The 18,754-nt window shown below is 40.2% G+C and overlaps 1 protein-coding gene across 1 annotated transcript in view; it reads right to left on the bottom strand.

Annotated features, from left to right (window-relative positions):
- Nucleotides 1-7,304, bottom strand: part of rnf150a (ring finger protein 150a) — a 129,382-nt gene extending 122,078 nt beyond the window's left edge. Inside the window, exon 1 of the mRNA XM_072256190.1 lies at nt 6,252-7,304. Coding sequence (XP_072112291.1) covers nt 6,252-6,708 — 457 coding nt within the window. The 5' untranslated portion in view covers nt 6,709-7,304. The remainder of the gene's footprint in view (nt 1-6,251) is intronic.
- Nucleotides 7,305-18,754: the final 11,450 nt, after the last annotated feature.

Raw genomic sequence — 18,754 nt, 5'->3', positions numbered from 1 at the left:
GATTGTCCAGGATGCAAATCACTACTACTTTCAACTGGTACTTATAAAATGCATTGGTAAAGGGGATCTAGAAGTTGAGACATCAAAAATGCATTCCAATGTCATGCACTTCCCTTTTAAACACTGACATAGAAGTGTTCAACAATGATTCCTAGAACTTAAGCCTGGTTTTATAAAGAATTTTATAATGTAGTTTGGGTAATCTAAGATGATATTCAGAATATTTGTATAATCTTTGGCAAACAAATAATTTGTACATAGTATCATTTCATTAAAATAACTGGTAATAAATAGCCAGTTGTTCAGTTTTTGAGGGAGGAATGTGACTAGAACACAAGGCTAACACCTGCTTTTTTATTTTTAAATAAAGATTTCCTGATACTTTTTTTTTGGCGTGTGCATCTGTGTGCGCGACGTTGGCAGGACGATGTCTTTTTCATGCCTTTACAAGGCACGGAGTGAGAGAGAGATTGTGTGGCGCGCCACTCCTCACACAGACACTTTGCAGTATTTTTCCCTTTATTTTACAAGGTCGAGTTGCGATCTTGACACTCAACCCGGCACAGACGGAAAGCATGCTCGGGAGTGGCCCTGACTGGGTTCGAACCTGGGAACCTTCGTTCCGGAATCCAGCACTGATGTCATTGCGCCACCAGCCGGCCCGCTGATACTCTTTCTATGTTTACCCGGACAACAGATGGGTCTTGACAGCAATGTTTCATTTGAAAAGCAGCACTTCTAAAAATATGGCACTTATTCACTACTGACGAGGAGTGCCACAGATTGTGTTGCACGGCTCAGTCTGTATTGACATTATGTTTTTAAACTGGCATTAAGACATCACAAAATCACAATACTCTAAAATCAAAAGTTGCTAATGGCATCAGTGAAAAATGTGTAGTTTCTTCACTGGTGAAATACAGGGCACACTATGGAAGCTTTATCTGAGACACTTTGTTCTTTAATATATTTCATTGTTAGTTAGAGGAGTATTAAATTCTGGAGCTGAAATCTATAACCAAAGTGTCAATATTGATAAAATATCCATTTTTGCTGGTAGTAGATTTGATAAATGCCAGTACAGTAGTTTAATTAGAATTTCATGAATAACTTTCTCATGGGACATGGAAGGAAATGTCTAAGCTGGTTTCAAAATGCAACAATGGTAAAAATAACTTGGATACTTGTGTGAATCTTATGGGACAAAAGTAGTCATTCTATGTCCACTTCTTGCATGTCCAGACCATTACCAATCATTACTGCTGATGATGCAATTACATTGGCTCACCCAAGAAAAAGATTCAAGTGTCACTCACACAAAAATTTGTTTTGTTTGATCCCAGATATCCCTGCAAGACAGTTCCTGGCAGGTACGGTAATCCTTGCTTGACTCCCCAATTATTGTTTCTTTGAAGTCTGCATATTTGGCTTAATTAATTGGAGGAGGCAAGTGCAAGGAGCAAGTGTGGACTCCATTTCTAGCAAACATATTATAAACCTATAGGTATTCAGCTAACAATTATTTGAATAAAACTTCAAACTACCTCACCAAGTTATGTACAAAGTCATTAAGTGCAGAGGTACAAAGAAAACTGGAAAAAAGAATCTCGATATTCTATTCAAAAACAATTGTCCTGTCAATTCATCCCATCACTGACAAGACTAACATCCCAAACAACTCCAGAGGCTGGTGTTAACCAACCACATGATCATGCATTTTTTAAGACCGTAAGACCACAAGGTAGAGGAGCAAAATTAGGCCATTTGGCCCATCGAGTCCGCTCTACCATTTCATCATAGCTGATCCAATTTTCCTTTCAGCCCAATTTCCTGCCTTCCCCCATATCCCTTCGTGCCCTGACCAGTCAATAATCTAGCAATCTCTGCCTTAAATATACATAAAGACTTGGCATCCACAGCTATCTATGGCAATGAATTCCACAGATTCGCCACTCTGACTAAAGAAATTCTTCCTCACCTCCGTTCTAAAAGGATGTCCCTCTATTCTCAGGCCATGTCATCTGGTCGTAGACACTCCCACCATAGGAAATATCCTTTCCACATCCACTCCATCAAGGCATTTCTCCATTTGATACGTTTCAATTAGGGCACCACTCATTCTTCTAAATTCCAGTCAATACAGGCCCAGAGTCATCAAATGCTCTTCATATGACAAGCCATTTAATCCTGGAATCGTTTTCATGATCCTCCTTTGCACCCTCTCCAGTTTCAGCACAGGCTTCCTAAGATAAGCGGCCCAAAACTGCACACAATACTCCAAATGGGGCCTCACCAGTGCTTTCTAAAGTCTCAACATTGCATCCTTGCTTTTATATTCTAGTCCTCTTGAATCTTGCCCCATAACTTATTAAAATTTGTCAATACAAATATAAATTTTAAGGTATAATTGATAGCACAAAGACACACCTAACAGACCTGCTGTTTCACAGCTTCAGTTATCTAGTTTAACCCTGACCAGCTGGTTTCAGATTAAGTTAACTAGTTAACTAGCTGTCATAAATTACCCCCTTATGTATAAATGGGTGGTTGAGTTTGGAGAGAGCAGACAGATGCAGAGAGAATAAATAGGGTTAGTACAGACTGGAAGGGTTGAAGAACCAGTTTCAACATTCTGTAGTCAAACTTACCTTTGCAACAATATTGGTTTAATCAAATAGCAGAGTGAGGTTGCCCAAGGAGCAAAAGCCCACACTTGAAGTGGAAAAACTGGAAACCAAGGTGTGATTTAAAAGTTACACACAAAATCCTGGAGGAACTCAGCAGGTCAGGCAGTAACTATGTAAAGGAATAAAGAATCAACATTTCTGGCTGAGACCCTTCATCAGTACTGGAAAGGAAGGGGGGGAAGAAGCCAGAATGAGAATTTGGGGGAAGGGGAAGAGTGCAAGTGGGTGGAGGGAGGCAGCAAGCAGGTGGAGGGAGGGAAATGAAGTAAGAAGCAGCGAGGGCTAGGTGGGAAAGGTAAAGGCTGAAGAAAATGCAATCTGATACAAGAGAGTGGACTGTTTGGAAAATGGGAAGGAGGAATGGCACCATAGGGAGGTGACAGGCAGGCAAGGGGAAGAGAAGGGATAAGGGGAGAGTCAGAATGTTTAATGGAAAAAGAGAGGAAAGGGGGAAAAATTACCAGAAGTGAGAGAAATTAATCGACATGCCATCAGGTTGGAGGCTACCCAGACAGAATATGAAATGTTGCTGCTCCAACCTAAGTGTGGCTTCACTGTGGCAGTAAAGAAGGCCATTGAACAACATGTCGGAATGGGAAAGGGCAGCAGAATTAAAATGGTTGGCCACCAGGAAATACTGCTTGTTACAGACGGAACAAAGGTGCTCAACAAAGCAGTTGCCCAATCTACATAGGGTCTTACCAATGTTGAGGAAAAAGGTGAATGGGCAGGTGTAACACTTCCTCCACTTGCAAGGATAAGTGCCAGGAGGGAAATCAGTGGAAGGGACGAATGGACAAGGGAATCAGAGACAGAGAGAATCCCCTGTGGAAAGCAGTGTGTGTGTGTGTGTGTGTGTGTGTGTGTGTGGGGGGGGGGGGGGAGGGAAGAGACGGAGATGTGAAGATATCTTTGGTAATAGGATCCCATTGAAGATCATGGAAGTTATGGAGAATGACGTGCTGGATGTAGAACCTCAAGGGGTGGTAGCTAAGGAGAAGAGGAACTCTACCTCTGTTGAGGCTTTGGGAAGATGGGGTGAGGGTGGATGTCCAGGAAATGGAGAAGTTGTGGGTGAGGACGGCATTAATGGTAAAGGAAAGAAAACTCCATTCTTTGGAGGAAGACATCTTTGATGTTCTGGATAGGAAACCATCGTCCTAAGAACAGATGCGGCGGAGACAGAGATTTTGAAGATTTAGATACTTGAGTCTCAATTTAAAAAAAAACACCAAACCAATAATGTGACCATTTGTTTTTTGGTCACATTACTGGCTGGCCATAGAGACAAAAAAATACAATGACATGTTGGATTGATAAGCCGTTAATTAAATGTAGCCAATTTAATTTCCAACAATTTGCAGGAAACTATCATCCTTGAACAGTAATGTAATAACTAGCTTTTCTGTAGTACGATAACTTTACAAATACAGAAAATATAATTTGCATCAGAACTGTGCTGAAAATGCACAAATCATTCCAAAGTAAAAATTTTACTCATGACCTTTACCTGTCTCAATTCAAAAGTACCTGGGCAATGAGTTTTAATGAAAAATTTTCAAGTTGGAATACTAGATGTCTTTACTGCTACAGATTGAGTATTTACATCATTTTCTGTTTACACTAACACACATACAACCATTTCGGCAGCTGGAAATTATTACATGACAGAACTAAACAAGTTGTGAGAACATGCTTATGATGTGCATTACAAAACAAAGTTGACAGTTATCTACCTGTATTTTACAAGATATAATGATCATATTCCAATATTTGGCAAATTACTAGACGTTAATTCTTCAAAAAGTTTAATAAGCAGTCCCGTCCTAAGTACTTCAACATCGACCATAATACAATACCATTCAGTTACTTAATCAAAAGGAACAAGATTTTACTTGCAGAGGGTGACTCAAACTCATCCCAAAGAGCACAAAAAGGCTGAAAACAAATTTAACTACCAGACAGCTCTGCAAAAAGTTTCTCTTCCCTCACTCTTCAAGAATTTAATGCTCTTTTAAATTAAGTGGAGTCACATTTCAATTACCACATAATGTTGCAACATAAACATTCAGTTGCTTTCCTTTAAAAATACTAAAAGCTCCAGCTTGTAATATTAAAGTGCTTTCAGTGATCTGATCTGAAATGGATCATTGTACTATAACACAACATTACTTTTCAAAAAGATGACAATGCAGAAAAAATGCTTAGGACTGAAACTTTTATTTTTGCACGTTCTGCAATTAGTTCAATGAAGTGTAGTATTAACTAATGTTCTTAATAGCAAAAAGCTATACAAAATTACTTAAGCCACATGACAGAATTGGGGGGGCGGGGGGGAGAAAGAGCATCACCATCTGCATGATTCCTTATAAAATGAAACTGTATTTTCAGTGCTGGTTGAAGAACACACTAGCAGCAAATGAAATAATGAATATTAAAAAAATCCATTTAAAAAAATAATTTGGTATTTCTTTACCAAAAAAAGTGGGAAAATAAAAAAATTATTTTTCTTTGTCACCAATTAAAAATAAAATGCATAAGTCTTATATAATAAGCAACCATCTTACACAAGGTAAACTTAGAAATATACTGAATAGAGCATATGGTGTTCCATAAATGTAGAGTTTGATTTTCCCTAATCACCCAAAGTATTTGCAAACTTTTTGAACAAAATCTTACTGACTTGACTTTTGGATACTTTCAAGAACCTTAATGCCACACATTGCCAACGATAGGATTCTAGACATTGAAAAAAATACAGGATGAGTCTCTGAAAGAGTTGTTAATTTAAATTTTTGACAATGCAATTCACCATAGTGTTTCATCTTCAACTTAAATAATCAGTCTATCCAAGACATGTTTAATAAGGTTGAACATAAATTTCTTTCAGCTTGGCAGGGTCATATTTTCATGGCATCCAAAATTAACTCAAATATTGCCAATTTAGCAGCATCCACTTTCAAGAAAACATTTTTCCTTATGTACTCAACAGATTAAATAACAATTAGCATATTAGGGTTAATAGCAGTACCAGAAGCAGCGTTTTTAATATAGTATCTATAATGCACCAAATCAGAACATATTTAAACATTAATGCTTGACATATATTTATGAAGATAGCCTAAAGTTTGTACAAAAGGGTTCAAATTTTAAGAAGAGAACGTGGTGATGCAGAAACATTGATGAACAAATGACCCTTGACTGCAAGTGCAAGATTCCCCAAACCATTCTAGATATGGAGAGGTTATATAACAAATGCTTTAGGACGAAGCCGTAATTACAAAAAGAACTCGAGTTAAAAATCACCTCTAGTTTCTTTTAACTCTATTCTATTGCACCAACACTGTACAGGAATGCAAGGTTGAAAATATTATGTAAGAACCAAACACCAAATTATTCTAATTCAGTAAACTAAGGGATTGCATTCTACTTCCACGCCAACGTTTTTAGGAAGACGGGAGAAGGTGGCGGATTTGATGGTTCCTAGTTATACAAATACAATTATCAGCTTCTCCCAATCTATCAGTCAGTATGCATCCTCAATCACCCTTCAAACCGGCTCACCTGCATGAGGCATCGTGATAGTCTCATTGACGTTGCTAGCCCCCAAGTTGTAAATGACTACAGCGGATGCATTCTGCCTGACAGCATGCCAGATTTTCTCCTTGTAAGTACAGTTCCCTTTGGGTATGACTGCGATCCAACCCTTGGTGGCAGCGGCGGCGGGCACCTGAAACTTGGCCTGAGGGTCACACGCCAGCCTGTCATGGTGAGCGGGCAGTGCCAGCAATCCCCCGGCGTCCTGCTTGAGCGAATGCTGCCCGTAACGGCCGCACTCGCTCTTCTCCGACCTCCACTCCGAGGTGGCCGGTTCCACGTACGTGATGTTGACGAAAGCAGTGTACCATTCCTCTTTTTCCGCCACCGTGAAGTCCAGGCACAATAAATGCACGAAGCAGAAAGAAAGCAGCCATGTTGAGAGAGCCAGACTGCGGCAGGCTTGCACCAGGGACATAGGCATTACTAATAACGATTCAGTTACAATAATGAAAGACTATTCGCTGGTCTCAGGCGCACCTTCCTCCGAGACTTCCTTCACCTTTCTCTTTTATGCAGTCGAGTTGAGAGAAGGGAACCCCCTTTCAGATCGTTTTGTTTTGTTTCTATTCTTGCAAGATGCTGCTCGCCATGCAATGGAAGGCGAGCGTTGTTTAAACAAAATGCATTGTTTGTCCCTTCAATAAACGCTTGGACGGAGATGCAGATCGTTGGATGGATTGATAGATCAGCCGATGCACCTTTCCCCGACTCCTGCCTCTCAGTAGAGCTGCTGCTGCCGCCGTCGCTGGCAGTGGGCTCGATAATGCAGGACCATCATGATGTCGATGATACCGCGTCGCTGGACACAGCCGCCGCTCCTTCGCCCCTCAAACAGACGGCGGCGGGTTCTTCAGGAGCCAAGCGAGGGATATGCACGCAAAATTGAATAAAAAGCGCCACCAGCCGCAAAGCTCCGGAACCGCCGCCGCTCTGAAGCTTATTACTTTACATTTGCAGGCCCTAGCTTCATGTGGCTCTCCTGTCTCCCTGGAGACAGAGACCGGCCCGTCAAAAGGAATGATCTTCGCAGGATGCGTTTTCGAGTGTTGACGCAATCACGCAAAGAAGGCGCGTGGTGTTGGGGGGGGGGAGCGCAGGACCCGATGTTCTATCATGACATCATAGTAAAGCTAATGCCGCCGCTTCGACCATCGCCGCAGACAGATGCGGCAGGGTCATTATTTCATAACTGAGTTCGCTTCTCCCTTACTCATGGTGTTATAAAACTTTGAAGACTTCATGTCCGTCGATTCGGAGTGACAACAGTTTTTTTTGTTTAGTTCGTAAACGAATTATTTTATGTAGTCATTCTTAAAACTTAAACGGTTTGAGAAAATTTTATATCTATATAGTTGACGTCAAGTTCTCTCAGTAGTTCGTTGAATTGCTAATATTTGTTAATTTTCGCGAAAATTTTAGAAAATAACGTTTCTAGCCTTGGGCGCAAACGCTAGTCATTTCAGCCTACTGTACAATGTTGCTCTTTCAGTCAGATATATGGCAGCTTGGAATCTCAGGGCTGCGCGTGATTTATCGCAGTTTTCTTGGGACCTTATCAATGTCGAGTGTTATTTCTGTGAACCATATGAAGAATGGCGATCAATCAGTACTTAAGCCACTTAACCCAATTAGTTCGAGGATGGGCAACAATTCTACTCAATTTGTCCACTTTGACCTATGTCCTTGATATCTTCACCTAACACAAATGTATTGAACATAATCTTACTACACGATTTACAGCCTTTTGAGGATAGTACATTTCAGATATCTGGCTTCCGTGGTGTTGACAAAGTGATTCCTGATTTCATTTATCTAATACTTGTGCCAAATTTTTTTTTGTTCTTGTACCTCCACCAGAGGAAATACCTTCTCCCTTCTATCTTATCCTACAATTGCTACAAATATTTTGATTAAATCATTCTATAAAGGTTCTAATCATAGGCAAATACAACTGATGTTTATGCAACTATCCTTATACTGTAACATAAAACCCTGATACCTGCAACATACTGAAAAGCTTGACCATATAGACATTAAGAAAGAGGATGTGCTGGAGCTTTTGGAAAGCATCAAGTTGGATAAGCCACCAGGACCAAACGAGATATACCCCAGGCTACTGTGGGAGTCAAGGGAGGAGGTTGCTGAGCCTCTGGTAATTTTTGCAAGATCAATGGGGACGGGAGAGGTTCCAGAGGATTGGAGGGTTGCGGATGTTGTTCCCGTGTTCAAGGAAGGGTGTAGAGATAGCCCAGGAAATTATAGACTAGTGAGTCTTACTTCAGTAGTTGGTAAGTTGATGAAGAAGATCCTGAGAGGCAGGACTTATGAACATTTGGAGAGGCATAATATGATTAGGAATAGTCAGCATGGCTTTGTCAAAGGCAAGTTGTGCCTTACGAGCCTGATTGAATTTTTTGAGGATGGGACTAAACATATTGATGAAGGAAGAGCTGTAGATGTAGTGTATATGGGTTTCAGCAAGGCATTTGATAAGGTACCCCATGCAAGGCTTATTGAGAAAGTAAGGAGGCATGGGATCCAAGGGGACATTGCTTTGTGGATCCAGAATTGACTTGCCCGCATAAGACAAAGAGTGGTTGTAGACGGGTCATATTCTGCATGGAGGACAATGACCAGTAGTGTGCCTCAGGGATCTGTTCTGGGACCCCTACTCTTTATGATTTTTATAATTGACCTGGATGGGGAAGTGGAGGGATGGGTTAGTAAATTTACTGATGACACAAAGATTGGAGGTGTTGTGGATAGTGTGGAGGGCTGTCAGAGGTTACAGCAGGACATTGATAGGTTTGCAAAACTGGGCTGAGAAGTGGCAGATGGAGTTCAACCCAGGTAAGTGTGAGGTTGTTCATTTTGGTAGGTCAAATATGGTGGCAGGATATAGTATTAATGGTAAGACTCTTGGCAGTGTGCAGGATCAGAGGGATCTTGCGGTCGGAGTCCAAGGGACAGTCAAAGCTGCTGCACAGATTGACTGTGTGGTTAAAAAGGTGTATTGGTCTTCATCAACCAAGGGATTGAGTTCAAGAGCTGAGAGGTAATGTTACAGCTATATAGGACCCTGGTCAGACCCCACTTGGAGTACTGTGCTCAGTTCTGGTCACCTCACTAGAAGAAAGATGTGGAAACTATAGAAAGGGTGCAGAGGAAATTTACAAGGATGTTGCCTGGATTGACAAGCATGCATTATGAGAATAGGTTGAGTGAACTCGTCCTTTTCTCCTTGGAGCAACGGAGGACGAGGGGTGACCTGATAGAAGCATATAAGATGGTGAGAGGCATTGATCATGCAGATAGTCAGGGGCTTTTTCCCAGGGCTGAAGTGGCTAGCACAAGAGTACACAGTTTTAAGGTGCTTGGAAATAGGTACAGAGGAGATGTCAGGGGTAAGTTTTTTACACAGAGTGTTGAGTGTGTGGAATGGGCTGCTGGTGATGGTGGTGGAGGTGGATACAGTGAAGTCTTTTAAGAGGCTCCTGGATAGGTACATGGAGCTTAGAGAAATAGAGGACTATGGGTAACTTGATTGTCCATCATTTCCGACGATGATGTTTGTCTGTGCACCTCATCAATTGTGCATTTTGAGGTGGCTCTGCAGTCCGATTCTAGAAAGGCATAAGTGTTGATAGTGAAGAGAGGTAAACGAGTAGCCAATATTTAACAGCTATAATTTTCATCAAGTGACAGTTTTTCTCCAGGCTATATGAGTCTGAACATGATATTCTTCCTAATGTCAACTTAGTCTTGTAGAGAAAGTATTACTCTTCTTTGAATGCATGTCTTGTCTATTAATAGCAGAAATATAATAACGCATTGCAAATCCTATAATGATGACAGCTCCAGATTTACTTTTTATCCTTATGCAGTTCTGGATCATCACAAATGACTTGCTTCCACTCCACTTCTGAGGTGACTGGTTAATCCTACCCTGGACACTTCAGGTGAGAAACATTACACTTGATAAGGCAAGTGGTTAGATTGTTTAGTACATCCATATATAAGGATGTACTTTATAAGGGGTAGGCCATTTAGAACGGAGTTGAGGAAAAACTTTTTCACCCAGAGAGTGGTGGATATATGGAATGCTCTGCCCCAGAAGGCTGTGGAGGCCAAGTCTCTGGATGCTTTCAAAAAAGGGATGGATAGAGCTCTTAAAGATAGTGGAATCAAAGGTTATGGGGGATAAGGCAGGAACTGGATACTGATAGTGGATGATCAGCCATGATCACAGTGAATGGCGGTGCTGGCTCAAAGGGCCGAATGGCCTACTCCTGCACCTATTGTCTATTGTCCATACTCTCTTTGCTCTTTGCGCATGGTCTCCATGTGCTCCTGTCACAATGATTCAAAGTGGTCACTGCCCTCCTGGATACACTTCTTCTAGGTTGAGCCATAACAAACAAGGACCATAGTGAAGAGGTTATATTTTTTTAATAAATGTTCTTGAGGTTTTTTTTTTAAAAGCATCTGGCCCAGAATGGGTACCTGGCCAAGTACTAAAAACCTGTGGTGGTCAACAGGCTGGAGTGTTCACTGAGATTTTTAACCTCTCACATTGACAGTCTGAGGTACCCACCTGCTTCAAGCAGGCTTCAATTATACTGGTGCCTAAAAAGAAAGTGGTGACCTGCCTCAATGACTATCATCCAGAAGCACTTAAATCCACGGCGATGAAGGGTTGTGAAACGTTGCTGATGAAACATATCAATAGCTGCCTGAGAAGCAATTTGGATCCAGTCCAATTTGCCTACCAGAGCAACAGGTCCACAGCAGATACTATCACTCAAGCCTGGAACATTTGGACAACAAAAATGCATACACCAGGATGCTTTTCATTGACTACAGCTCAGCATTTAATACCATCATCCCCTCAAAACTAATCTATAAGCTCTAAGACCTTGGCCTCAATACCTCCTTGTGCAATTAGATCCTTTATTTCCTCAATTGCAGACTCCAGTCAGTTTGGATTGGCAACAACATCTTCTCCACAGTTTCCATTATCACAGGTGCACTCAAGGCTCTGTGCTTAGCCCCTTGCTCTACTTGCTTTACACTTATGACTGTGTGGATAAACATATCAGCAATGCCTTATACAAGTTCGCTGACAACACCACTGTCAAAGGCTTAATCAAAGCTGGTGACACATCAGCATGTAGGATGGAGATTGAAAATCTGGCTAATTGGTGCTATAACAACAACCATGTATCTTACTCAGTGGCAACAGGACCAAGGAGCTGATAATTGATTTCAGGAAGAAAACCAGAGGTTCATGAGTCAGTCCTCATCAAAGGATCAGAGGAGGAGGAGGTCAGCAACTTTAAATTCCTCAGTATTATTATTTCAGAAGACCTGTACATAAGTGCAATTAGGAAGAAAGCCTAACAGCATCTCTACTTCCTTAGGAGTTTGGGAAGATTCGGCATGACATCTAAAACTTTGACAAACTTCAGTGGATGTGCAGTGTAGAGTACATTGACTGGTTGCATCACAGAATGATATGGAAACACCAATGCCCTTGCATGGAAAATCCTACAAAAGTAGCAGATACAGCCCAGTCCATCACGGGTAAAGCCCTCCCTACCACTGAGCACATCTACGTGTAACATAGTTGCAGGAAAGTGGCATCCATCATCAGGACCTCCACCACCCAGGACATGCTCTCTTCTCACTGCCGCCATTAGGAGGAAGGTACAGGAGCCTCAGGACTCACACCACCACATTCAGGAACAGTTGTTACCCCTCTGCCATTAGGCTTTTGAACCAGAGGGGATAACTTAATTCAACTTCACACCCCATTATTGAAATGTTCCCACGACCCATGGGTTCACTTTCAAGGACTCTTCATCTCATGTTCTCAATACTGATTACTTATTTATTGATTTATTATGACTATTATTTCTTCCCTTTTGTATTTTCACAGTTTGTTGTCTTCTACGCACTGGTTGTATGCCCAAGTTGATACTGTCTTTCATTGATTCTAGTATGGTTATTATTCTATTGTGAATTATTAAGTATGCCTGCGAGAAAATGAATCTCAGTATTCTATATGGTGACATGTATATACTTTGATAATAAATTTACTTTGAACTTTGTTTAAAGGTAATTAACACACAGAAGATTATACAATTATTGTGTAGGGATCAAGCATATATTATATTAATCTATGCATCTGACAGGATCTTGTTGAAGTTCATGTGACATGTAATTAGAAACGAATGGCAAGCCAAAAATTCTCACACTGAACTCTTTAAAAATGTTGATGCCAATAAGGAGTGTTCAGGTCATTCAAACATAGGCTATGAGATGATGGGGTATGAGATCATGGGATATAAACATCAGATGAATGATTCTAATAGAAGATTTCTCGAGAAGCAATTCCATGATGGACAGCAAAGAGAAAACAGAAGTTAAATGAAGATAAATGGGCCGGTTTGGATTGGCAATCGGTAACTAATTGGATACCACAGGATCATTACTGGGATATTAACCATTTATTGATGACTTGGATAAAGGGACAGAATGTACTGTAGGCAAATTTGCTAAAGAAACAAAAATAGATGGGTCAGCAAGTTATGAAGAGGACATAACCTGTTAATGGATGTAGGTAGATGATGAGAGAGGGCAAGAAGTTTGCAAAGATGGCTGGAAAATGGAAGGTTATTCATTTAGATAGGAAGAGTGTTAAGAGATTGTTAATTTAATGTGATTGAATCTGTAAAATATTTGCTCATGATTCAATATGCCATAGATTATTCCCCATGTCCAAAGTAAAATTTATTATCAGAGTACATGCATGTCACCACATACAACCCTGAGATTATTTTTCCTGCGGGCATACTTAGCAAATCTATGGAACAGTAAATGTAAACAGGATCAATGAACAAGAAGCTGTCTAAATGCAAATATAACTAAACAGCAATAAGTATCAGGCATGAAATACCAAGATAAAGAGTCCTTAAACTGAGACCATCAGTTGTGGGAACACCAGAAATACAATGAGTGTAGTTATCCCCTTTTGTTCAAGGGCCTGATGGTTGACGTGCAGTAACTGTTCTTGAACCTGGTGGTGCGAATCCTGAGGCTCTGGTACCTTCTACCTGATGGCAGCAACAAGAAAGACCATGGCCTGGATGGTGAGGATCTTTTTGATGATGGATGCTGCTTTTCTTGAGGTCATCACCTCAAGATTTTGGTTAATAGATTTAGGATAGAGATTGAGAGAAACTGCATTTTTTTCCAGAGAGTTGTGAATCTGTGGAATTCTCTACCAACGGAAGCAATAGAGGCTACCTCATTAGATATATTTAAGAAGCAGTTAGAAAAATTTTTGCATAGCAGAGGAATTAAGGGTTATGGGGCAAAGGCCGGTAGCTAGGTGGAGTTCACTGCCTGATCAGCCATGATCATATTGAATTGTGGGGCAGACTTGATGAATCAGATGGCCCACTCCTGCTCCTATTTCTTATGCTCTTAATAGGTAACAAACCCTCTAAGAGTAGTTCAAACTAGTCTTAATGTTCTGAGAATTCATTAGGTAGGTACTGAACATGTCATTAGAGCACTTAAACTAACTGACCGTGTTCTAATGATCAAGATTACCAGGTTTCTCCAAAGTGCAGAGATTTTTTGATTTGGAAATACTGCTACTATATTTTTTGTCAAAGAGTAATTCAGTTCTTCCATTATTGGATCATAAATGGGAAGTAGAATAATATTTGTAAGAATCAGAAGGATTCAGAAGTGGCACAATTAAAAATAATAATCTTCATCTTTACTTTCATTTTAGAATTATGCATTTACATATAGATGCAACAGCAATTTCCATGCATAGGTTTTATTAATTTTATTTCTATTTAAAGATTCATCAGACTACTTACAAGGTTGAAAGACTACACATAGAATTTGCCCTTTGACATTAAAGCTGGAAATATACCAGCTGCTGAAATGTCAGTCCTTGCTGGCCCATATATGTGGTCTCTATGTAAAGTGGCTTTAGAAAATGATCAGGATACATTTTAAGCATTTTTTAACAGTCTTGTCTGATGTTCTTGAAATCATAACTCATAATTTTCATTGTAGTGGATTTCAATAGGTGATGTATAAATATGATGCACAAAGATATGTGGGAAATAAATGGTGACTTCAAGAGGCTACAAAGAAATGTAGATTGGTTAAGCAAGACAAGTGACTATTACAGCTTGTTATTGGGTTGATAGCATGTGAAAAGCTGATGTATTTATTGGGAAATAAAATTCAATGATGTCCTCATTGACCTTGAACATGAATGTGAAACCATAAAAATTTTGGTTTCACAGTGCCCATGTCATCTGGGGTTGAATACTAACATTGCCTTTGAGTTATACTTGCTTCCACTGCTGTTTGGCAATGATCCTGGAAAAATTCCAGGTCCCATGTGAGTAAGGAATCTTTCTGCTCATCACTTTATCTGCCAAAGCACCTCCTCCTATACCTGAAAATCAAAATGTCTACTTTCTTCACTGTTCTTACCTCCCAAATTAAAATGATTCCTAGAAGGGGGCAATGGGCTCACTCTGCCCCTCTCATCCACCCCCTTGCCCCTTTGAGAGATGGAGGCATGGATTTAATCTGCACTAGGTAGTACTGACCTTAATTAGAATTAGAATTCATAGAATTGTGCTAGATTAGTTGCAATGATTTGGTTGCTAAAATTATGATGATGTCTAAATATCTCACCAAATATGCAACTTGTCTTCAGGCTTTTCTTCAAATTAGTTTTGGTGTCAGTGTGGTGATTGCACACTGTATTAATTCTGACAAACATTAGTTGTGCCTTCATCATCACTGCACTTTTCTATTCTTCCACTGTTTGGTCAAATTGCAGCTCCAAGGAACACAAATAAAATCACGAAGAGAGGAAAAGTAACAAGTGCATGCTTACAAAATCTATACATAGTGACTTGACAGAGAGCCCAAGGTGACCAGTAGTTAGGGCTATGATCTTCAGTGGTTATAGCCCTATCGCTGGTCAAAGTCTCAATGAAGTGTTTATGTTTCCTTTGAGGTTAGAATATGTATACAATCTGAACATTGTTTGTTACTCCTGCTGAACTTCATTATATAACAAAGTCCTGTAACAAGGATGGAGATATTTGGGTGAAATTGCACTTTTTGCAAGTGAAGTGATGTGGGGGTGTCTCTAAGTGTTTGTGAGATATAGTGCATAGTAATGTTATATCTGAGCTTTCATTGACAGCCTGTTGTTAGGTGAGTATTGAGTGTCTGGTGAATTAAGCTTTGTTGGAGGCTAGAGGGAGAACAGAGCAATTGGCTGAACACATATCCTTGAGTTGATTGTCAATGAGGAGGAGATGTTATTACGAATCCTCACTGACTGGGGTCTCCTGAGAAGGAAGTTCTCTGAACCTTCTCCAATGTTAATATATCCTTTCTAAAATAAAGAGCCCAAAACTGCACACATACTCCAAGTATGGTCTCACGAGTGCCTTATAGAGCCTCAGCATCACATCCCTGCTCTTATATTCCATACCTCTAGAAATGAATGCCAGCATTGCATTTACCTTCTTCACAACCGACTCAACCTGGAGTACCCTGGTGTAATTCAACATATTCCTTCAGGAGGGTGCAGATTGACTACGATCCATTTCACATCAATGGCTCTGCCACAGAAAGGGTGGAAAGCACAAAGTTCCTTGGTGTGCACATAATGGACAATCTAATCTGGACCCACAACACTTCCTCATTAGGTAAGAAGATACAGCAGCGTCTATTCTACCAACTTTCTACAGGAGCACCATCAAGAGTGTGCAGTCTGGCTGCATCATTGTATGGTATGAAAACTGCAGGGCATCAGAGTGCAAGACGCTACAGAGGATAGTAAAAACCTCTGAGGATCACTAGGTCTTCCCCCTCCTATTTCTGACATTTACACGAAGTGTTATACACAAAGGACCATAAGTATTGTTGACGATCCCATCCCACAATCTCTTTGACCGACTACCGTACAGGCAGGAGGTACAGGACCTTCGGGTCTAGAACTGCTAGGCTGAGTAACAGCTTCTTCCCCCTGGTTTTGAGACCAATAAATACCCTGCCATCATCGAGGTCTCATCACTGGGACACCGAGCTGTTTACTGTTTACCTGTGCTATGCACTATATGCATCTTAATTACATTTTATGAACTTATTTTTGATAATGTTTTGTTCTATGTGCTGTGTGGGATATGTGTATTGTGGGTGTGGTGTGGTCCAGAGGAACATTGTTTCATTTGGTAGTATATTTACAGTCGGAAGACAATAATCTTGGATTTGACTTACTTATTTATCCCTCAAGGGACCTGGTTTGGAATATATGCATCAGTAACAGACACAATGCCATTACCTATTATATTTGGATAACTGAATCTTAGACTAAGATCTGGGATAGATTTCTCCTTGAGGAACTCTATGCAGATAATTGCACCCGGATGGTCCGCATGCATATCAATATTGATGGACTTTGTAAAGCACTCATGAAATGAGTGACGAGGCATAAATGATAGGATAATTTATGCAGACTATGAAACAATGTCAGCTTCTGTTTCTGATAATACATAAAGCATACTATGATAAAATTTAAATATATTTATACAGACATGTAGAATACAAGAGAATTTATCATTGAACTGGAAGATACATAGGGGTTTGTTTACCTGGAGAAATATAACTATAATGGAAATTAAGAAAGAATTCAGTGAGCTTGTGCTTGGTCAAAAATATTACTTGAACTACAGAACTAGAGCTAAGTTTTGAAATAAGGACATACAAAGTGACAAGACTGTCTTTTGCAATGATCTGCTGGGGGAATCTCAGTCAATGGAGCAGAATTTGTTGGGGGAAAAGAATTGTTGATGGTTCATGTCAAGACTCTGCTTCAAGACCCAATACATTGACAATTCTTCCCTGACCGTAGATTCTGCTCAACGTGCTGAATTTCTCCAGCAGACTGTTTGTTGCTCTAGATTCTGCATCTGCAGTCTATTGGGTGACCATCCATTGCCTATTTTATCCTTTAGTACTAGGGCACCGTTCATCTATCAAAGTTAATAACTCTATGTTAACTTGGACATCTTTTAACTTAATTTAGCTATCCCCTCCCCTCCAACCCCTGCAGTTGTTTTGTGAATGGCCTTACGTTGACTTCTCCACTTTCACATGATATCACCAAAGCATCAAATCAGCTGACTAATGTGGGCCCCAAGTACTACATAGTTCTTCCAGTTCTGCTGTGGGAGAAGCCTGGAGCCACAGATTGAGACTCTTTATTTTAGAATTACCAGTTTAAAAAAAATGGACAGGAAGTCTTCTGGACAGTGAACCTGCGGAAAACACTGGGCTTTGATGGTGTCACTACCTGTGTCCTTAGATCCTGTGCAGATCAACTGCAGGGATATTAGCAAATATTTTTCCAATTTCCCTTCTTCAGTCTTGGTTTTCATCTGCTTTAAGAAAACCATTATCAACCTGGTATCCAAGGAAAACAAGATAATGTGCCCTAATGACTACTGCCAGTAGCTCTGACATCTACCACCATAAAGTGGTACAAGAGGTTGGTTAAGACCTGGATTAATTCCTGTCTTCTGAACAACCTTGACCCACTGCAATTTACCTGACAAAGCAGGCCTACACTGGATGCCATTCCCCTGGCCCAACACTCATCCCTGGAGCATCTGCTCAGCATTAGATTATTCTTTATTGACTACAGATCCATCTTCAGCACTTCAATTGCAAGCAAACTCATCACCAAACTCCGGGTCCTGGGAGCCAAAACCTCCCTTTGCTGACTTCCTGACCAACAGACTTGAGACAAAGAAGCTGCTCCTCACTTTCCTTCTTTTGGCTATTTGCAAGGCGTGGGACGGGCTTGGGTCCTGGATTGTCCTACCTAAAACAAATAATTGAGATGCTTGTAAGTAGACACAAAGGAAGCTTAAATTACCTCTTGCATTAGCTTTCAGCAAGCTCCTTTCTGATATGAAATTCATAAGCCAAACTAAATGGAAGTCCTGGGAAAGGAGTTGTTCATTATTAACTTTAGTATAGGATTGCCTACAGCTTGGTTTTAATTATTTTGTTTGTTGGTTAGTTGTGTTTATATGTTGGCTCTAATTTTTGTATCAGTTTTGGAGCCTGAATGAGAAAATAATCTGAACAAGAAACAAAATATCTGCAGACAGAAAAAAATAAGTATAAATTAAAAATGGGACAAATAATACAATTATTGCCTTTATTGAATACAGATGAAGCAAAATAAAATAAATGGGACAATATAAAGAGCAATCTAAAAGTAATCTAAGATAATCTAACGTCTACATTTTAAATATTACCCCAGGGCTTCATGATTTTTGTTCCTTTTATGGCTTACTAGTTACATCATTACAATCCTTTAATTCACTTCTAGAAATTCTCTC

This window comes from Mobula birostris, chromosome 4 (assembly GCF_030028105.1).
Source record: "Mobula birostris isolate sMobBir1 chromosome 4, sMobBir1.hap1, whole genome shotgun sequence".
Lineage (NCBI taxonomy): Eukaryota > Metazoa > Chordata > Chondrichthyes > Myliobatiformes > Myliobatidae > Mobula > Mobula birostris.
This window is presented reverse-complemented; position numbering and strand designations above follow the sequence as displayed.